The 23,529-nt window shown below is 32.0% G+C and overlaps 1 protein-coding gene across 1 annotated transcript; it reads right to left on the bottom strand.

The window, feature by feature from the left end:
• Positions 1-15,755: 15,755 nt before the first annotated feature.
• LOC142610965 (cationic peroxidase 1-like) lies at positions 15,756-18,261 on the bottom strand. The gene is made up of 4 exons (XM_075782953.1): positions 18,017-18,261; positions 16,789-16,980; positions 16,504-16,669; positions 15,756-16,296 (listed from the first exon to the last, which is right to left on the bottom strand). The coding sequence occupies exons 1-4, from the start codon at positions 18,242-18,244 to the stop codon at positions 15,911-15,913; spliced, it is 972 nt and encodes a 323-aa protein (XP_075639068.1). The 5' UTR covers positions 18,245-18,261; the 3' UTR covers positions 15,756-15,910.
• Between the last annotated feature and the right edge of the window lie 5,268 nt (positions 18,262-23,529).

Below are 23,529 nucleotides of genomic sequence, written 5' to 3'. Positions count from 1 at the left end.
GCACAATTTCTACATTATTTATCACATAAGTTTGAAATTGACTATCACCTAAAGAGTTACATCATATAACTCCCACATCTCCTAGAAAACACACTTTCAACCATGCAATTTAAAAAAAAAAAAATATTTCTTTTGCTTTTTCCTTTTCTTTTGAAGCATATTTTTCTTTGTTTTTCATTTTGCTTTTTACTTCTTTTATTTATTTTGATAGCAACACCTTAAATATCTTGTTGTGCAAGTGCTACACCTTATCGAGCACAGCTTTTATGATTTGTACACAGGTGTTCATGATTGGCGAAGTAACAGTGGTGAGATGGTTATTTATGCCTTTCTTCTAGGATTTTTTAGTCCTTACAATCGAAAGAATGTGACTCCAAAATTAAGAGCATGTGTTTAAAAACCATAAACAACTCACACAATATAACTACTACATAGCACAAACTAGAAAAATGCAGAAAAATAAAGCTCATCAAAGCTAAACAAGGTAAACAGTCATGAAATGTAAATTTCATAGGCTAACTTTAATTACACATCTTGAAAATGTATAATACAAAAACAAAAAATCTTTTTGGATTTTCAAAATTTTTATGACAAAAAAAAAAAAAAAACACACACACACACATTATGAAAAAAAAAAATGCAAACAACAATGCAGGAATAGTGCTCAACTAAGCTATAAAGGGTACACAAACAAGAAATATCAATTTCTTAATTAACCCATGAGTACATGTACAACCTAGTACATACTCATACAAAATCAGAAATAGCTTATGCACTCAATTTTACAACACATACTTTCTATGTTTCTCCACAATATCAAGCATGTTCTAAATCAAGAGAGAAATATTATAATTTATGTAATCTTCAAGGCTTGTCTTTTTGAAAATTTTTAATGTTTTTGGATTTTGTTTTAAACAAAACAACCTAAAATTGAAATACAAACATGTCCACAAATAATTGAAAGAATTATATCAAGGACAAATAAACAATACTCATCTTAGCAAGTCTTTTCTCACCCATATAGCACGTATCTTTGGCTTTGTAGGTGAAAAATCATGAGAAGCAGAGTGTATTTGAGGGATTACACCAATCTTCTGAGAGAGACTAAAATCCTGTTGATGATGTCAAAATCATTAGCTATGTAGGTTTGTCTAGACAGTGTCCAATCCTCGTTATTGAACCTGCAAGATGTGAGATGAAAGCTCTCCTCAAGTAGTCACCAGTATGGTTTTTGAAAAATACTTTTCAAAAGAACTTTACTAATAATATTTACTCTCATTCTATCATTCATTTGTTAACTATGGCCAGTTGGCTTAACGTCCTCTCCCTTACTTGGCAGGAAAAAGTAAATATTATTACTACCACTAGTAAGTGGAATATTATGACTTCTTCAGCAGAGAAGAGGAACAAGGAGAAAGCACCTGCACAGAACTTTCCTCAAGACGAAAGGCTCCTAGTAGGACCACCTTTTGTAATGCATGAAGGCGCATCTTCTAGGATAGAATCTAGTGGTGCAACATCCCTTCAAGAATTTGTCTCGGCAGAGGAGACATAGTCCAGTGGTAATATAATAATTGCTTTACAAGAAGTTTTGTTTAGAGAACTGCAATTCCATAATAGAATCTTTAGTGAATTGCCAGATTCCATTAAATTCATTCTTGACAACCTTCAGGCTGCCTTCTTATCAAACCACCATAAGCTTTTCAAAAAAGCTATGAGAGCACTTGAAATTCACCTTGTTAACCTCACTACTCATAATGAAGTCTGCACAACCCATCCTGCTGACCTTACTAATGAGAATGAGGCTTATGCTGAGTACCTTGTTCACTACCTTTTCAACTCCGAGGCCCCTAAGAGCCATCCTAATAAACCAAATATTGCAACCCTCATTAGTCAACTCTTTGGCAAAGAGAAAATCCATTCCATGGATAAAAAGACTATAATGGGTACTGATTATGCTAGATTGAGTCTTAAGACCCAATCTTTGCTAAGAGGTGCTGTTGCCAACTTGCCTCAAGAAGTACAAACTTGTATTTTTGAAAGGCTATGACCAAAGATCTTGATCTTTGGCTCAAATATTTGAAAACTCTTATTATAATCACTCCTAATCTTGTTGAACCTGATGGTCCTAGTAGTGCTTACATGAAAAAGATATGGGGAAAATGTTTTAGGAGTAGTCTCAGAGTCCATGAAAAGGATTATCCCTTCCCCGGACTATTGATCAATTATGAAGATGGTTCAGATGATGACCCCTTCTGGCTATCTCAAATGCTTCAATTTGGCTTCATTAGACTCATAAAATTATCGAGTCATGTTCAGATTAGTCAATTTCCTGATATTATCCAAAGGCTGTTACAAATGTTGAAAGTCCTTATGTTTCTATCCGATGTTGGAGTACTTTACCCAAATGGGAAAAGAATAATTGGATGAATTTTCAACCCTCCAAGCATCTTATTCTCATTAATGGTTATACTTACCAGGGACAATGGTATGAAGGTAATACTTATGTTTCTTATAAACGTCCCTATGCACTTGCTGAATGCTGGAGAAGTTATTTTAATAATCAGATTCTAGATGTTACCTAAGAATTATGGAAAGACTACCATTTCTTTGGATATACAGATAGAATTTTTGTTTTCATAAATAAACCTTATGCTTCTACTGTCCGCCATCTATAATGGACATACCATGATGATCCAAGAATATTTATTACAAGAGATCCTGTTTATAAACCATTGTTATATTGTGGTTTTTGTAACCAGTATTCCACCTACCACGAACATGAGTGCAATGATGATCCTTCATAGGATCCTTGTCCCTCATGGGACCCTTATGAAGGCTATCCTTCTGATGCTGCTTCTACTTGATCCATCCTCTCACTATTGGTCTGGCCTGCATAACGGCCAAATATGCTACAATGTTCACTCGAGGTTAAAGTATTTACCTGATGCTTTTACCAATAATACCAATGATTCTATTGTTGACTTCTCGAGCCCTTCTGACACTCCATGATGTTTCTTCTTGCCCGGCTAAACACAATAGCCCATATTTGATGATATACACCAAGCCTCTTTTGTTGACTACACTTTCACCTAAAGTTAAAATATTTACCTGGTGATCATTATTGGTTCTATTCCTTTTGTCAACATGACAAGCTACTTTCAGCTCTAAAACCAAATTGATTCCTTCCGGATTTGGTGCTCCTATTGCTCCTGATAACCCTCACGGGTCCTGATATGAATAGTGAAAAATGTTACTATTCACTTTGGTGTATTGCTTACCTATATAAGGGGGGTTGTCTCTTATTGTTAGACTCAGAATTCTTTCTTAGGATCTCCTTTAGAACTCTTTTTAGGACTTCCCTTAGATCAAAATATCTCACTATTTCCACAAAGCTTGTAGCTAGAACCATGACTAGCTTTCAAAGGGGAAAGACGACAGCGTAGAAGGCGGAAGCACAAAAGATATATAATAATTCAAAGTAAATGATAATTGAAAGTAAGGTGGTAGAACCAGCCAAGCAGTTGTATATCAAAATAATTAAAAGATATTGAAACAAAAGTGTTTATTGAAATTAATTCAAAACACTTACAGTAGTACTAGTAGAAACAAGATTACAGTGATCAGAGATCAGTTGGATAAATAGTACAAGGCTTGAAAGCTAGTCCTGGTTCTAGTTACAAGCTTTGTGGAAACAGTGAGATATTATGATCTAAGGGAAGTCCTAGAGAGAGTTCTAAAGGAGATCCTAAGAGAGAATTCTGAATTTAACAATAAGGGACAACCCCCCTAATAAAGGTAAATAAAGCAAAAGACAAAAGTGAATAGTGACATTTTTACTATTCATATCAGGACCCTTGAGGGGTAGCAGGCGCCAAATCCAAAAGGAATCAATTTGGCTTTGGAGCCGAAAGTAGCGTGGCACGTTGTGCCAAAAGTAATATTAGCAATAATGAAAGCAGCAGGTAAATAACTTTAACCTCGGGAAAAAACTTTATCTTTGGGTGAAAAGTCAACAAAAGAAGCTTGGTGTATATCATCAAATATGGGCTATTGTGTTTAGCTGGGCAAGAAGAAACATCATGGGGTGTCAGAAGGGCTAGAGAAGTCAACAATAGAATCTTTGGTAGTATTAGTAAAAGCATCAGGTAAATACTTTAACCTCGAGAGAACATTGTAGCATATTTAACCGTTATACAGGCCAGACAAATAGTGAGAGGATGGATCAAGTAGAAGTAGCATCAGAAGGATAGCCTTCATAAGGGTCCCATGAGGGACAAGGATCCCATGGGGTATCATCATTGCACTCATGTTCATGGTAGGTGGAGTATTGGTTACAAAAACCACAATATAACAATGGTTCATAAATAGGATCTCTTGTGAGAAATATTCTTGGATCATCATGGTTTGTCCATTGTAGATGGCGGATAGCAAAAGTGTAGGGTTTATTAATGAAAACAGAAATTTTATCTGTACTTCCAAAGAAATGGTAGTCTTTCCATAATTCTTGGGTGACATCTAGAATCCGATTATTAAAATAACTTCTCCAGCATTCAGCAAGTGCATAGGGGCATTTATGGGAAACATAAGTATTACCTTCATACCATTGTCCCTAGTAAGTATAACCATTAATGAGAATAAGATGCTTAGAGGGTTGAACATTCATCCAATTATTCTTTTCCCATTTGGGTAAAGTACTCCAACATCAGATAGAAACATAAGGACTTTCAACATTTGTAACAGCCTTTTGAATAATATCAGGAAATTGGCTAATCTGAGCTTGACTTGTCAATTTTATGAGTCTAATAAATCCAAATTCAAGCATTTCAGATAGCCAGAAGGGGTCATCATCTGAACTATCTTCATAATTGATCAATAGTCCGGGGAAGGGATGATCCTTTTCATGGACTCTGAGACTACTCCCAAAACATTTTCCCCATATCCTTTTCATGTAAGCACTACTGGGACCATCAGGTTCAACAAGATGAGGAGTGATTATAATAATATTTTTGAAATATTTGAGCCAAAGATCAAGATCTTTGGTCATAGCCTTGCTTTCAAAAATACAAGATTTTACTTCTGGAGGCAAGTTGGCAACAATACTTCTTAGCAAAGATTGGGTCTTAAGACTCAATCTAGCATAATCAGTACCCATTATAGTCTTTTTATCCTTTGAATGGATTTCCTCTTTGCCAAAGAGTTGACTAATGAGGGTTGCAATATTTGGTTTATTAGGATGGCTCTTGGAGTTAACAAGGTAGTCAACAAGGTAGTCGGCAAAAGCCTCATTTTCAACAGTAGGGTCAGCAAGGTGACTTGTGCAGGCTTCATTTTGAGTAGTGAGGTTAACAAGGTGAATTTCAAGTGCTTTCATAGATTTTTTGAAAAGTTTATGGTGATTTGATAAGAAGGCAGCTTGAAGGTTGTCAAGAATGAATTTAATGGAATTTGGCAATTCACTAAAGATTCCATTATGGAATTGCAGTTCTCTGGACAAAACTTCCTGTAAAGCAATTATTATATCACCACTAGAATAAGCCTCTTCTGCCGGGACAAATTCCTGAAGGGATGTTGCACCACTAGGTTTTATCCTAGAAGATGCGCTTTCATGCATTACAAAAGGTGGTCCCGCTGGGAGCCTTTCGTCTTGAGGAAAGTCCTGTGCAGGTGCTTTCCCCTTGTTCCTCTTCTTTACCAAAGAAGTCATAATATTCCACTTACTAGTGGTAGTAATAATATTTACTTTCTCCTGCCAAGTAAGGGAGAGGACGTTAAGCCTGCTGGCCATAATTAACAGATGAATGATAGAATGAGAGTAAATATTATCAGTAAAGTTCTTTTGAAAGTATTTTTCAAAAACCATAGCATAGTAATAGGATAACTTGGTTGTGCAAGTCGACAGGATCTAGGATGGTAATGATCAATCTTGGAAATATTGGGATAGTGAGAAAGCTTGGCCAAGATATTGGTGATAGGGTACGTGGCCCACTCGAAGGAATTGGTCAAAAGGTTATGATGAATAAGAGGACTAAGAATTCCTATTTGAAGTGCAACATATGTAGGACAATTTTTTGTAGAAATATTTTCACTAAAATCTTTAACATATGGTAAGTCAACAATATAATTCTTTCTATGCCAAAAAGCATCAGAAATATCGGAACAATCATCATTCATCAAAATTTTCGGAAAACTATCAATTTGGGATTGCAATAATTTATCAGAAAGTGGTTCAATAATTTTCTTGGTTCTCACTTTTTGCTTGAGGAAGTTTAGATGTTTAACTTTAGCATGAATAAGATTAAAAACATCATCATTATGAGTTTCACACTTTGAACAAATTTGAATTTTACTTTCTGTCCAATAGGATCAGTAGTAATTCCATCATTTTCAACAAAGAAAGGATATAGAGTAGCAATAAAAGGCAGACCAAGAATCACTTTATCAGTCATATTTTTAACAAGCACAGAAGGAATCTTGAAACAAACATCTTCATGGCAAATATGAGCATTACTTAATTCATATTTAATTTTCATTTGAGTTCCATTAGCAGAAACCAATCTTTCAGTAGATTTTTCAAAATATTTGGAAGGAATCAAGTTTTCCCGGATACAATTTACATCAGCACCAGAATCAATCATAGCAATTGTATTAAAAGCATAATCATGTGAAACAACAATTTTGACTTTTGTAAACCATTTTGGGAGCATCATATGTTTAACAAGAGACAGTTGGTTATCAATTAAACTAATCAAGACATTGTCAAAAACATTACCAGAAGGAGGAGCTTGTTGAGTGGATTCATTTCCATCTTCTTGCTCATCATTATCAGATTGGTGTTTATCCATATTTTTATCAATTTTTAGAATTAACAATTCTTGTTTAAGATCAACATTATCATTTTTTATGGCTTTTACATCATTTTTTAATTGGATGATTTCTTGTTTAATAGTAGTAATTTCATGTTGAAGATCATTAACGATTATTTCTTTGGTTTTGGTTTTATTAAATCTTTCCAAAGTTTCTTCAAAACTTGTATTAGACTTAGGTTTTTTAACCTTTTCATCTTTTATTAAGTTTTGCTTAAACTTGTCAAGATATTCTTTTTGCAGTTCAGGGTTACTAATTTTACTGATTATGGTTAACAACAAATTTTCTTGTTCTTCACTTTTAGTTAACATATTAATAGATTTTATCAGATTACAACATTAATCTCTACATCCAAGTTTAATATTAGGTGAATTAGAAGTATCACTACAAGAGTGATAAGCAGAATCAGTTGAGGATGAGAAATCCTCTTGAAAGGAATCAGTTGAAGTAGCAGATTCAAGAATCTGGAATAGTTCATTTTGGTCATTATCATTAATGTTTAACATGTTTAATTTATTTTTTAATTTACCAGGCTTTTGGTTACAATCTTTACTGAAATGGCCAAATTTGCCACAGTTAAAGCATTTACCTTTACCCGATCTCTGTTTATCCTGTTGATTATTGATCACTGTAATCTTGTAACTGCTACTACTACTGTAAGTGTTTTGAATTAATTTCAATAAACACTTCTGTTTCAATATCTTTTAATTATTTTGAATATTCAACTGCTTGACTGGTTCTACTGCCTTAATTTCAATTATCATTTATTTTGAATTACTATATTGTTGTGCTTCCGCTTAATAAAAACTTTTGGTTTAATAGATCACTTTGAGATTTTGAAATACATAGTACTACAGCTAAAATCTCTTTCTTGATAGTACTGTAATTTGATTGTGCAGCATTCTAGACTTTGGAGTAGAAGCGAACAATTTGTTCAGATAAGTCTGGCGAAACTTTCTGTTTCAGAATACCTCCATAACCAATGTCAGAGGCATCAGTTTCAACAATCTTGAAAGCATTAACAGTAGGGATACCAAGACAAGGTAAAGTTTTTACATGAGATTTGATTTGTTTAACAAGAGAAGTGTGAATGTTAGTCCAAGGAGGAGGATTACTTTGCAACCGATCAAAGAGTGGTTTGCATTGTTTCCTTAGATCTTTGTAGAAATCAGCAACATAGTTCAAGGAACCAAGAAATCTTTGAAGTTGGGTTTTGTCAATAATTTCATCAGGAAATTTGTCAGCAAATTGAATAGCTCTATCAATAGGATGGATCTGTCCTTCAAAAATATTATAGCCAAGGAATCTTACTTTGGTCTGGAACAGTTTGATTTTCTTAGCAGAGACAACAAGACCATTTCTTTTGATTGTTTCTAGAAACGAGTACAAATGTTTCCAGTGTTCATCAATAGATTTAGAGAAAATCCAGACATCGTCAATGTAAACAATGGTGAAATGACTGAAGGAGTTGAATATATCATTCATAATGTTTTGGAATTCACTAGGGGCATTCTTAAGGCCAAAAGGCATGACATTCCACTCATAGTGACCAAAGGGCATAGTGAAAGCAGTCTTATATCTATCTTTTTCACTAATTTGGACTTGCCAAAATCCAGATTTCATATCAAACTTTGAAAACACAACAGCATCACTCAACCTATGAACCAAATCACTCAACCTATGAATATATGAATATATATATACATTGACAAGGGAATGCATCTTTAATAAGTATAAATAACAATAACTTTTAATTGTCTACTACTTTTGATGGTACACTAATTGTTTACTATGGTCAACCACAAGTTTTCAATATTACTCTAAATTATGTATTTACACAATGTATCTGCATAATATATCTGCCAATAAATGCAATTATCCTAAACAATTATCATTTATTATATAACAATATTATTATTTTACTGTAAATATTCTTCTTCTTCTTCTTCTTCTTCTTCTTTTGTTTTGCACTTTTATGTGCCAAAAAGAAGTAAATTCTGATTGGAATCCATCAAACCGAAAATTTCTTAGAGAAAAAATAAAATTAAGCTTGAAATTCAAAGAAAAGAATTGGGATTTTGGTAGAGATGAATGAAATAATTACCGCTGCAAATTTGTTCTTCTTTGCAAGTCAGAGCTACTGACCTATTAGTGAGGGAAAAAAAAATCTAATCAAAGAACTATGTTATAAAGGAGAAGAGAAACATAGAAAAGAGAGATGAGACAGAGAGAGAGAGAGATCTATGGGAAGAGGAGAGAGCATAGTTAGTGACAATAAGGATGTGAGGATTGAGGAGAGAAAAAAGTAAAGGGAAGAAAGAAAAAAAAAAAAAGAGAGCTTACCATGAGAGAGAGAAGGCACCAAAAAATTATGTTTCCTGTGGCTATGTATGAATATAATATTTATAGGAGATGCAATGCATGAGAGAGAGATTGTTTTCCAAAAGTTTTTTTTGGAAAACAACCATAGAAAATAAGCTTTATTTTTATTAGTGTTTTCTGTTGACTAAAGATAGTTTTTCATTGATCAGTTTTTTTATATTGATTTATTTTTTATTATTTTTATGCTACCAAATACTGGAAAATGTGGAAAACTATCTTTACAGAATGTTTTCCAGCGAAGCAAACAGAGCGTAAGAAATGAAAAATATTTACACCTTAACTTTGATCTTTTATATGAATTTTAATGATTAATTATATCATGCTTCTTTTTTCCATTACCTTGTACATTGGGCTAAACCGTGAACCTATTCATTTATGCTTAACCTATACTTTTTTTTTCATTTATAGAGTTTCAATCTATGCGTCATCTTCTAGTAATTTTGCTCTTTATCATCAGACTAAGATACTAATCAGTTTTTGTTATTGGAGGGAATTGAATCTCAGATCTCTTATTCAATCATCAAATATTTTATCAGTTGAGCTAACTGGAACTTATATTTTAAGCATGCCTATCTATGATTCTATGCATTCAATTTTCATGCCTGTACCCATAAATAAAATAAAATAAAATTTTCATGCCTATATGTAGGATTGGTTGGTTGGTATGACATCAATAACAAGATAATTATAATATTTAATTCAATCTTTTTTAATGTTTAAAATTTTCAATATATTACCGTGCCCATTAACAACTTTTTTGAACTTTTTTGGCAGCTTTTCGTCTTTTTTGCAACTTTATGTCATTTTTTTTAGCTTTATAAGCTATGGGGCCAGCTTCATAGATAGGAAAAAAAATTAAAATAAACTGTGGGGCTACTTTTATGTTTTTTCTCTTTCATTTATCTCTTTTTTTATTAAGTGAGACTCATATTAGGAAAACATTAACAAGCACCACATGGTGCTTGTGAACATTTCTCTTAATTTTTTTTTATGCTTTAGGACTTTATGGTTTGACAAAAATGTAGAGGCATATTTGAACGGATAAGTTAATGTATATAGGCACAACTCGGCCAGGCGATGTCATGGAGCTCGTGTCTAAAATGAAGAGCATTTCCCTATTTGTCTCCATCTTTTTGTCACCTATTTTCCACTTTTAATGCAGATATTCGGAAGTTTTCAAATATTTGACTATAATTTGATTTTTGAGTATATATAACACTTCGTCCCATACATGCCAAATAAATAAATTAAAATTCCCTTGAAAGTTTACCGTTCAACAAATTATATAATTTTTGGTTTTCATCAATAGTATTAATGTATTATACCCCAACTTCTTACTAGAATGCAGCATAGATGTGAAGATTTCACTTTACTTTTGGTAAGTAATAGTATTTTTCTTGTAATGAAGATAAGGGTGCATTTGGATAGGTTATTGCAAAATGGTATTTTGAGTTTAAAATAAGCATTTGTAAAAAAAAACTATAAGGAGTTGTTATTGCGAAACGAACTTTTGGATTTTAAAAATGTGCTTTTAGGCTCATAAAATGCCTAACCAAACGAACTCTAAGAGTACGTTTGGTACACTGAATGGAAATTACAACAAAAATTGTAATCTTTATTACTATGAATAAAATGTATTGTAATGTAAAAACTAAACATATTCATAAGTTTGGTTGTGAGTCGTAACATTATAATAAAACTTAAGATTTATTTTAGAAAATATCTTACTCATACAATTATATCTCCTTAAAATTTGTTATTTTTTTGAAGAGAAAAAAATAACAATTTTAAAGAAAATATAATTGTATGAGTAAGATATTTTCTAAAATAAATCTTGAGTTCTTACTCATACAATTATATCTCTTTAAAAATAGTTATTTTTTAAATTTGAGATATGTGTTTTTTTTTTTTTTTATGATTTTAAACTTTTATAATTGTTGGATGTATATAAGTTCATTTATTTGGAAATATATTAAGTTTTGAAATTATTGCACTTATTAAGGAATATCTAATACAACCCTTTCAAAGAGGAATAGTTATTTCTCGTTTTGAAGAATAACTATTCATAAAGAATGACTATTCCTTATAATAAAAACATAACCAAATTAAAGAATAGCTAAACTATAGGAATAACTGTTAGGATGTGTGCCCTTAAATCCTATTGTATGATGCTATGTATTTTATTATTTATGACATTATGTATGACTTAATGTTGTGTTTAATAAAGTTGTTTTATTATTATCTAAAAATAATGGTAACATGAATATTGGGACATTATCATATAGTCCATAAGATGCATTGTATGTGATTTATGTGATTTAGTCACAGAAGATGTAAATCACAAGTTCCTTGTAAACTCAAAATATAGTTTGTAGTCGGTGATAAAAATTGGGCATTTCATCTGCGAAGACTATAACATATCAACTAAGATGATTTGTCTTGATCATGGAAATAGAGATTTCTAGTTGGTATGTTAATATGCTTTAAGAGTTAAAACATATTGAACTGGACTGCTGTGAGTTTTATTATTCTCCTAATGACTGTCAATTGAATAATAAACTCACGACTTATATTTACATTAACTCTTAATCCTGAGAGGATAATGGACCTGATCATGAAGTGTAGGTTGCTTTGATATATCAGGAGTGAGATCTATTGTTATGGTCAAAACCTCAGTATGTTGGGCAACCACATTTAATGTTGATAAAACATATATTCTCAAGGTGAAATTCATAGTCTCTTAACGGAGATATAAAATATTTTCTTGAAATAAGTTTAATGAGATTGTTATTAAGAAAGTTAGGCCTAACCACTTTAGTAAGGAGTTACTAAAGTATATATATTTATGAAATTGGATTTCATAAATATATAATGAATAACTTTAAAAGAATAAACCTGGTACTCAAGGAATTAAGATGTAGTAATCTACAAAGTGACAGTCTTTTTTCATGACTTTGTATTACTACGAAAATTTTATGAAGAGGTTGCATGTACAATAAAGTCTTGAGATATAATCTATAGATAAGGCCTAGAGTGCAACTATATTTATATAATGGTATTAAATATAGTTAATGATAACTTTGAACTTGTTAAGAGTTGACAGAAAAGCCCAAGGCCCATTGGAGCAAGTGTCTTATTGGTTCCCTTTTGGTTCCACTCCAAGCCACACACTTAAGCCCAATTGGAAAGGTTCAAAAGGCCAACCCAATTAGATAATCAGTTAGATACAAAGGGAGAAACATACAGAATTTTCTTTAGATAATTGTAAGAACACTATTGCGAAGTGGTGTAAAAAGTGTTACACACTCCTTGACATTCTCCATTTGGAACTGATTGAGAGACCACACATCTTGGGCGTTAGTGGAATTGGAGTGAAGATTGAAAGTGTTTCCAAGCTCTTCTGATCTTTAATTTTGAAATTCACCACTCCAAAGTACACTCTCTTGTTCTTAAATTCTGAAACTTATATAGTACATGTTAACTTTTATGAATGAAGTAGATCCGTTATTTTTCCGCTGCGCGCATGCATATTTCCATCAATAACTATTACATTATAGTACCTATTACAGTCTACCAAATATGCCGTAAGACTTGAAAATGTATTGATGGTTAATGACCTACTGCCAGTTTGGTACCATCCAAATTTCCTTTTTTTTGTAAATCTTAAATGCATTGCAGGGGACCATCCAAGCTAAAAATGGTTGTTACCAAATGAGGATTTGTTTAGCTCCCTATAATATACATTCATAGTCTTTTTTAAGTAAAAGTTTAACAGGGGACTATCCTACGTAAAAATGGTTGTTACCAATTGAGGATTTGTTTAGCTCCTTGTAATATACATTCATTAGTCTAAAATTTTAATAGTATATATATATATATATATTAAATGTTGCGTTAACTTTGTAGGTTAATTTTACATCACATATTCTATCTTTTTTTTTTTTTTTTGAGAAACCAGTAAGTCAATATTATTAAGGTAAATCAGATTGAAATACAACCTCCAACTCACTAGGTAGTTCTTCTATCTTTTTTTTAAAAAAATTGTGCTAAGTGAGTTATTTCATACAAAAAACAATATAAATAAATCATCAAAAACTGAATTATATGTCTAATTATATAACTTATATTATCCCTAATTTGCTATGCTAATATTAAAAAAAATGGAGATGATTTTTTTTTTCTTTGTCCATGAGAAAAAGATATGAGTTTTTGTTATGAATCAATCAATAAGAGTTCCGTGTAATCAATAAAAAGAAAATTTAATATCTGTCTAATCACCGCTATTTAACTTGCATATGAAAAAGATGCATACAAAGTTTGAGTTATCCTAAGAGAGATAGAGAGATTGCCATCTGGTACAACGTTAGGAATTTTAAACAGCTACTATAAAATATAAATGAGATGATGGTGGTGGGATAATAGAAAATATCCTAATTTGGCACATGTATACATAATTGACCTAAGCCATCCTCATTGCTTGATCTCACAATATATTATTATATTTCTAGGAAAATCCCTTTCTAGAGGATTAGGCCCACTTTGTTTAGGCAAGGGCTAACTATATTCCTATACAGAAATGGACCGGCAACCATAAGGTCTATTGCCAATTTGCCATAAACATATCTGTTAGGTTCTAAGTACTTATGAACTAATGTATTAGAACTCTAATGTGTATTATTGGCAAAACATGATCAAAACAGGTGTTTAGTCTTGTTTTAGACTTGCTCAAAGTATGACATTCATGTAAAGTTGAAATCGAGTTAACTGCAGAAGTTACTGTGTAAATCTGCATGGCTCGATCGATCTAGAATTAGACTCGACCGATCAAAAGTCATGCAAATTGTTTTTTCTGCAAAATTTCCAACTCAGCCCTAAGCCCATATGATGTGTAGGGTTTTATGTTTTGCCTTAGGTATGAAAGGAAAACCCTAGTCACGTTTTTGAGGTTGCTCATATTGCTGTTTGTGTGAATCTCTTGTGAGATTTGAGAGGTGCTTGCTTTCACACAAGTTTAGGATTATCAAGAAGGAGATTTCTTTGAGAGCTTGATGATCATTCAGTTGCTGCCATAAGAGCTTAAAGATACACAAGCGGGAGTGCTTGTACTTGCTGGAAAATCCAAGAAAGAAGGAGTCTGTGGTCTCGGAGCTTGCATGTGGTCGTGTCAGTAAGTTTTCCACTGGTGGGTAGCAATAGGATGTTAGTGGTCTAAGTCGCTATTGTACAAACTTCAATTCTTTCATAGTGGATTCAGGTTTACCTTGATGATAGCTAGGTTAAATCCTCCCCAGGTTTTTTACCGATTTGGTTTTCTTGGGTCATCATATCTTTGTGTTTTTTATATTCCGTACTTTACATTGATATGATTATATGATTGTGTTAACCTAGATCTGGAATTTGGTCTAAGTAATAACTTAGCTTGTTAAGTAGGTTAATCTAATTGTGTTTAAAGGGTCTAAATAACTCTATAGTATTGGCATATAATGATATAACCATAAGGTCTATAGTCATTTTAATTTTTTAGTGGAAGTTTGAAGGGTTGGAAAGAAACTTTGTCCATTAATTAATTGACACTGCTATTAGCTATATATGGGTGGTAGCCTTACAAAATTGATAATGATACAGTTACCCTATATGGACTTAGTTTAACTTTGGGCCTAACTAAACAAAGTTACGTGGAATGCACGCTGATTAGCTTCCCCAATCACTAATTTGATTTACAATTTAAGCTCGTAATTGTCTTGCAACACTAACCCTAGCTGGAGAAGATGCTTAAATTTAGAATCTAAAAAGTAAAATGTCTGCTTCGAACACTTTGTATGATTTTCAGGCTTGGTTGGCTTCTTTGCAAAGCCGCCACACACACACACACACACACAAATTGGGCGTGATTGTCACCCTGAGCCACTATCCTAGCTTGCCCAAAAAATTGGGCCTTTGAAGCTTAGCTAGAGGATAGGAGTCACAGTTGATAGACTCTCTCGGCCTCCCACTACAAGATAAATCCGTTAAATTTTGTCTATGTATTTTTTTGGAGTTTCCAGTTGCCCATAAACCGAATATATTTCCAATGGCTTCCTCACTTCCCCTAATAAAGTAGGAAAAAAAAGGGGTCTAAAAGAGTATGTTGCCAACTTGCCATAGTAGTCACTTGGTCATTTTGTTCATTATTTGGAATTGTAGTTACCCCTTAACACTTATCTGAGGAAATTGGATCAATTTGTCAAAATATTGGAGTGTTTTGGACTTGATGCATCTTAAATTTACATACATCAGTTGAATTAATGGACTTATCCATTGGATTGTTGTTAAGGTTAAACTTTGCTTGCTCTCTCTTAATTGAGTTTCTTTGCAGTCTCAATTGTTGTTTATTTTAAATATTATCTAGCTACATATTATTTGTTGAATTCTCTTATTTTTATTATATTTTTGTTGTAAAAAAAAAATATATCACTTTCAATATAACAAGACTAGGGAGCATTTTAAGTTGAACAAATGCCCATATATTTGATATAACAATAATAGATATTCAAAACTTTTCACAATTTTTATTATACATAAACTATAATTTGTCACATCAATGACTATGAAAATTTTGTTTACTAGCAATAGCAACAACAATGAAATGAATCCTCAAACAGGCACACTCCATTGACTTGACTTAGTTGGTTTTTCTACAATTTTTCCTAATTTGGCCGCTTGTGCCTGTGAGTGGGCTAAGGTTCCCCATCTTCACCATTGCGTTTGCAAAGTCTGTTAGAAAGCTTGCGGAGTTGGAGCTGTAAGCGTTAACTTGGGAATCTGTGGAACCCCCATTAAAGAGTTCTTGGTCTGAGTGTAAGAGTCCCTTGTTGCTTATCAAATTCTTGAAGTAAGCATTATCAAAAGATGTTGGACTAGTCAAGTCTAGAGGGGCAAGATTGTTGTCACCACCAGTGCTTGGACAGTTCGATTTCAATGAAGTTGCAAATGAAGAATCTATGTTGGTTTCATTGTAGATCCTGGTTCGGAAAACTGTGCACCTTGCTTGGCCTATCGTGTGAGATCCTGAACAAATTATAAAAATAAAGTTTGGTCAATTTATGAGGAGTGCTTGGGCTTAGCGAATAGAATGTCATTATGGTCACGTCCAGGTGAAAAACGCCAACTTAGGTTGCCCCTCCCCTCTCTACTCATTTTGCGATTATCAAAAAAAATAAGGATCCCTTTCTAAAGGCATAAAAGATTTAAGGATTTAAAAAATTAAACCAATACCTGATAGGGCCACCAATTCTTTGGCGGTTAAACCTTTGTTTGAGAAGGCACTGAGAAGGCCACTAAGATTCAATGTTGGAGCAGGGATGTTGGAATTAGCAGCAGTTACATTTGCAGTGGTAGAGTCTCTTCTACCCAATTGAACCGTCCAATTAGTCCCACCCAGCTGAATGAAACAAATAATATGATGAAAATAACAGCAAAACAACATGATGTTGATTTCCCTATAATATTATGGTTCAAATTGAAATTCATAAATAATGTGAAGTTGTGACTTTTTCTTACTGCAACAACAGAATCTCTTGCAGCAACGGCTAAAATGTCAGCACAAGACACAACACCAGGACAAATATTTTCCAATTGAGATTTGATAGTGTCTACTACATCAAATCCCCTTAGTGAATTATTGTTAGGACCCGCTGTTTTTTCTCCGGTGAAAGTTGAATTGTCGTCTAAGAGAACCGATGCATCACACCCCTGTTATATAATGTTATTCAAACTCATTATTTATTTATTTATTTATGTTGCGTTAAAAGAATTATATCGTGTGTCTCATCACAAAAGAAAGTATTAAAGTTATTATTAATTTTTATTACAAAAGATTTACAATATATATATATATATATATATATTTGTGTATTTAAAAGTTAAGACAATAGTTTATAAGTTTTATGCAATAAAATTTTACAGCAACTATAGTCTACAGTATCAATCCTTCCTAGAAATGCACCTATATATATATATATATATATATATATATATATGGTTACATGCCTCAACATACGAAGGACTAAATGACATTATATGGCTTATAATACAATATTATTATGTCAATATATAGAATGTGAAATATAAAACTAAGCAAGCAGCCTGGCCAAAAGTGACGAACTTGAACCCGGGACTGCTACAATCTCTTTTATTAAGATTTAAGAGGCTAGCTAGCCTATGTTAGCCATCAGTGTCTTGACGTACAGTTAGATTATTATGCATAAAGAAGCCATTGCAAATTTTGCAATTATTTTGCAGGAATCTTTAGCGACATTTGGTCCCATAGCTTTTATTCCAAAGTTGTCTCTATCAATTAAATAATATATCTATATAATTTTTTAACAACTGAGTTATATGATTTGTTGTGATTAGTGGATAAAAATAGTATTACTAATAGACCTATATGAAGTGACATTTCTCCGATCACAATTTATCATCTTAATATATCATGGAAAAAAATTATGATTCTAACATTGTTATTTGAAACACAATGCAATTAAGAGCAATCATCCTTCCTCATAGCATCAACAACTCTAGGCAAGAAGGAGCAAGGGAAAACAGGACCAAAAACAAAATAATAAGAGAAAATCTTGATATGAGGTAATGCGAAATAAGTGAGAAAAAACACACGCACATGAATACGTATAAAACCTTGAGAAGTCAAACATATAACTTAAAGATGTCGGTGAGTTCTAAAAACAAAGAATTCATGAGAGAGAGAGAGAGAGAGAGATAGAGGACTTGCATTAACAAAGCAGTCATGAAAGTGAAGACGGAGCAAGGATGCTCCCATGCGTGGCTCACTTGACACTGCAGAGTCTACAGCTGATTTAATGGTGGAAAGGGCATTAGGGCATGATGTTGCATAGAAAGTAGGGGACAACTGAGTATAGACCATCCCCACAAAAAATGAAAATAACAGGAATAACTTGATGGTGGTGAGAATTGATGGGATAGAAAGAAAAGGAGCCATGATGATGAGATAAAGAAGAAGGCTTTCTCGCTAGTTTTGTGGTTATGGCACTAGAGTTCTCATATATTTATACAAGAGCTCTGCCAGCATTGTCATGGCATGCATTTCACATATATACCCCGACTCCGAGTCAACCTAAGGAACGAAAAAGAATTAAAAGGGGCCATAATACGTGTATAGTTAATATAAAACATATATACTGCATTTTAAATGGGTGTGTCCTCTTCATTTAAAATAAATACATATTATGGTTTAGATTAAAAATTAAACTTTTAAATGAATATCTAATAATCATTATTTAAAATTTTAAATAACGTAATATATTGTGTAAGATTGAATTTATTCAATCATGTGTTAGCTTTATTCCGTGACAAATTTTCTTGTAATTCAGCAATTAAAAACCTTGTATTTAGATGGAAATATTGTAAAGATTGTGTGTGAGAGAGTGTGAAGAATTGATCAAGTGTATGCATTCAAGAGCATTCTCGAGATTGGAACTCGCAACTGACTTGCGAGTGGTGACTTGCCAGAAGTGTCACACATGTGAAGCATGCAAGAAGTTGACGAGTCATGATAGCTGAATCACTACAGGACAAAAAATACAGTCTGGCTTTTTTGTTAGTTGGCGACTGAAACTTGCAATAGGAAAATTTTTGTCGCTATATGTGCCTGGATTTTCTTATAACTACTTTTAGTGACGAACTTTTTGTCACTATATGTACCTGAAAATAGTTTTAGTGACGAAATTATTCGTTACTAAATATGATTTAATAAACTAAAGTGTTTTTGGTGACAAAATATTTTCGTCACTGAAAATATATTTTGTTGTAGTACCAGTCGCGAGTCATTCGCCAAAGTTTCCTGTTTTGCAAAAAATTACTTTTCATTCCTTCTCATACCCTACTATAAATACCCTTATACCCACGAAATGTACAGAAAATTTTAAGAGAATTTTGAGAGAGAAACCCCAAAGAACAACAAGATTGATTCATCCACAATCTTATACATTTGACTCTTCAAATTCCTCTACTATCACCATCTCTAATGACATACCCTTGAGAGGAGCTTTAGCCAAATCCTTACCTCACCATATTCATATCAGTGAGAAGATTATTTGGTGCTTGGGAAGTAGTTCAGAGATGACCAATTAATTTGGTTGGTGCAATGGGCTTATTCCGGGATACGGTAAGTTAGAGAAGACAAAGTTAGGCTTAACTCTATTAGGGCAAGAAGCTTGGAGGGCTTAAGTGTATCGGATAGATTAGGCTTGGAGGGTCTATTGTTATTCATGTATCCCAATTGATTTTCTAGTAGATCATTTTACCGCTTGGAGGGCGGCGGAGAGGTTTTTCGTCGAGTTTTTCAGTTTCCACTTCTATAATACGTGCCGGTGTTATCTTGTATTTGCATCTCTCTAACCCTTACTCTTTGTTTTTAATTGCTGTTGTATTGTGATTACATTATGGCTTAGAGTAGTTTGGTTGTTTGAATATAGCTTGTACTTATTATTCCGCACAAATATTGTTTGAGTATAAGCTTTTGTTGATCATTTTGAAATTGAGGGTCTAAACATTCACTAGTGTTTTACACACCAAATGAACTTTCATATTGTTTGTTGTTAAATCTAGAAAATAAATTTTTAATTTTGAAATGAATTCTCTCCATTTAAAGTGAAATGGAACGAATCTCATTCTATGTAGAGTGAGGTCTTTTTGTTTGTTTAATCCAAAGTGTGTGTGAAGCAATTTCCTATTATTTGCTAAACTATTAAAGTTAGTGTGTAAAGAACATTATTAGCCAAAATTTTATGCCAGCTATAAGAGTCTGATATATATATATATATATATATATATATATATATATATATATATATATATATATATATATATATATATATATGAACCATCTTTGTAGTTAATCAAAAGACCAGGAAAAGGATGATTCATCTCATGAACTCTGAGACTACTGCCAAAGCATTTTTCTCATTCCAACCTGTTTTGAGTATTATCAGGATCATTTGAGTGAACAAGATCAGGAGTAATTGTAACAAGAGTTTTAAAACATTTGAACCAAAGATCAGGATCTCTGGTCATAGTCTTGCTTTCAAAAATACAGGATTGTACTTCTGTGGGCAAGTTGGCAACAACACTTTTTAACAAAGATTGGGTCTTAAGACTCAATCTAGCATGATCAGTACCCATTATAGTCTTTTTATTCATTGAATGGATTTCCTCTTTGCCAAAGAGTTGACTAAGAAAGGTTTTAATACTGGGATGATTAGGATGGCATATTTGAGCCTTATTTTTTGAAATAAAGTCAACAATGTAATTGGTATAAGTCTCATTTTGTGCAGTAAGATTAGCAAGATGGCTTGTACAGGTCTCATTTTGAGCAGTAAGATTAACAAGGTGAATTTATATATATATATATATATATATATATATATATATATATATATATATATATATAACTCTTCAAGAAAAATTAAAGTTAAATGTGTTTTATTGGATGGAGAAAGTTTGGTTATAGACTTAGTTATAACCAACAACTACAACTTTCACTAAAAAAATTAATGTAGCTATATATTTTAAAATTTTAATCATTAAATTGTATATTCTTTATGTTTTTAACACTCATGTTAAATTTCATGTCAATATAATATTGTTTATTATTTAATCCATAAACTTATTTTTTATGCATAATTTTAAATTACAAAAACTTATAATTTAAGCATTTAATTAATGACATAGCTATTAACCTTCGATTTTTAGGAAATTTTACAAACATAAATGATATAAAAAGCAAATGTTATCTAATGGTGCATTTGTCAAAATTCATATATAATAAAAAGATATTAAGTGGAGTTATAGTAATTGGCTACAACCAAGTTTGTAGTCAAACTTTGTCTTTATTGGATATAGCTAACAAAGAATGCTCTAGCTGTCAATACTAAAGACTTCATCCAAGCATTGTCCTTATTTTTCTATAACTTGATTGCAAAATTCACATAAACTTCAAATCAAAATACATATTATGTACTAGTCTTTATTCTCAGTAAGCTTATTTATCTTCCTTTTTAAAAAGAATTTTTAGGATTCATCCAACGCTTTTATAAATGAATAACTGCGCGAGTAGTTTATACTACTTTATATTCTGCTGCAAAAAAAAAAAAAAAAAAAAAAAAAAAAAAAAAATCAAAAGTGGCTCCAACAACTGAAAACGATAAGAAAAATATCACGGGTTTATCTTTTTGAAACATCTTTATAAATAGTTTTGCTATTTGTTATTAAGAGTTAATTTGGTTGTCGTTAGCTTGTTCTGGCGTGTAGTTTTAGTTGTCATTTTTTTCTTCCTCGAATAATAAAAGTATGAGGAGATTACATAAAACAGCCCAAGGTTTATATGATGATTCATTATTTCATTAGATCCTAAGATTTTAATTTTGTCCATTAAAATCCAAAATATAATTCTCTGTTATTAATTTACTTTATTTTGGATAGTAACGAAACAAAGAAATTCAAAAACTATTGATTAAATTATGCATTTCACGGCATGTTTATAAATCAATTTGATCATATTCATAAAACAAAGAGAATTGAGAGGGGAAGTTTTGTTTTGAGTGGAAAAGTGATTATTAGAAATTCAAACGAATCACTTAAGTGAAGCACAATATTTTATCGATAGTTCATGTTTTCTCTTCTCTCTTATTGCCCATAATATATAACATAAATAGAGATAAATAGGAGTTTCATTTTCAACCTAAAACAATTTCAAAAGCTTAAAACTTTAATCCACAAATTTAAAAATTAAGTAATAATGTGAAATGGAATATAAATCTGAACATTTTTATGTCAGAAAAACACATGCACTTAAAGAAACAGCTAATGTAAAAAGAACAGTGTTATTTTTTTAGTCCACCACCATTGGTTGTAATTTTTACTCCCTTTTTTACCTTCTCTTTTTAAATTTTTACTCTCATCCATGTTTAGTTTATACGTCTAAACCTGAGGAATATCTGTTATTTTACACTAGGACTAATGTGAAAAGAAGAACATACATTGCAATGCATAGGACGGAGAATTTCCACAGCCACCAGAGCCCCCACACGCTTACATTATAGTGGTAGACTTTTTTTGCTAGCATTCTAATCTTGAGACCCACATAAAGTTTGATATGCCTAATACAAAGTAATTAACTTTTTCTACACTCTAAATCTCTAATGATTCAGACAAAATCAAGTTTCTTGCGCAACGATTGTTCCATGCACATGGCAAAGAGTTAGACAATAACTAGAATGTCATTCACCGATTATGATTTATCAAAATTCATCCTTTCCTAGTCATGAGAAGAAAATATAGACATAAACGGGAAAGGCAATAATGCATGTACAGAAGAGGCGTATAGACTTATACTTTGCTTTTTCATTCAAGCTATTTTTTTTCCCTTAAAGAAAAAGAATGCAATAAGATCAATCATTAACACCATAAAAAAGTCCCTGTTACTTAATTTTAAGTCCACAGAAACGAAAATAAAAGAAAAAAAAAATAACTATGATGGTCTTAGTTCTAAAAAATTATTAACTATTCTGAGAATATGGTTATGTAGTGCTTATTCCTTTCATATTTATTAATTTCACGATGAATTTAATTAGTAAAATCTATCATGAATGTAAGAAGAGAGTGTTACTACATTTCAATACTTATTCATTCTCAAATTATCCTTAATTGAAAAGTAAAGTATCCAGCTGCGCTTGAGATTAACATATAAGATTCCTTTATATTGCAGTCTACAAGATGCCCAATTTTTATGGATATATACATTATCCTATAGTTATCTATTCTTACTTTGTTTACAGTTCACCACATTAAGATTGTAACAAAAAAAAAATAACAATAATGTGACACTAAAATTTTGTCCCTTGACGGCAAGACCTAGACTTATAAATTTCACTAGTCGGTGAAGGGTATCTAGAAATGTTTCCAATTCTGTATAATTTGAATTTTTCAAATCTTTGGAGCCTGGAAACATTTTTACTATAGTAGGAGATTTCCAAACATGCTTTTGACTGGGAAGTGTGAATTGAATAAAAACTTTTATAAACATTGATGTTGACAATAGGGCTCCATTCTTGCTGTCTTGTTGACTAATTTTTCATCCATTCAACACGTAAATAAATTGCATTCGATCGGGGTTCGAGTAGATAGATTGGATGGAACTTGGTATTTTGGATTGCTGAGTTTGTGTTACTGTATTTTCTTTTTTGGGATGAATTTGTTGTAATTTAT

Source organism: Castanea sativa, chromosome 9, assembly GCF_040712315.1.
Source record: "Castanea sativa cultivar Marrone di Chiusa Pesio chromosome 9, ASM4071231v1".
NCBI lineage: Eukaryota > Viridiplantae > Streptophyta > Magnoliopsida > Fagales > Fagaceae > Castanea > Castanea sativa.
This window is presented reverse-complemented; position numbering and strand designations above follow the sequence as displayed.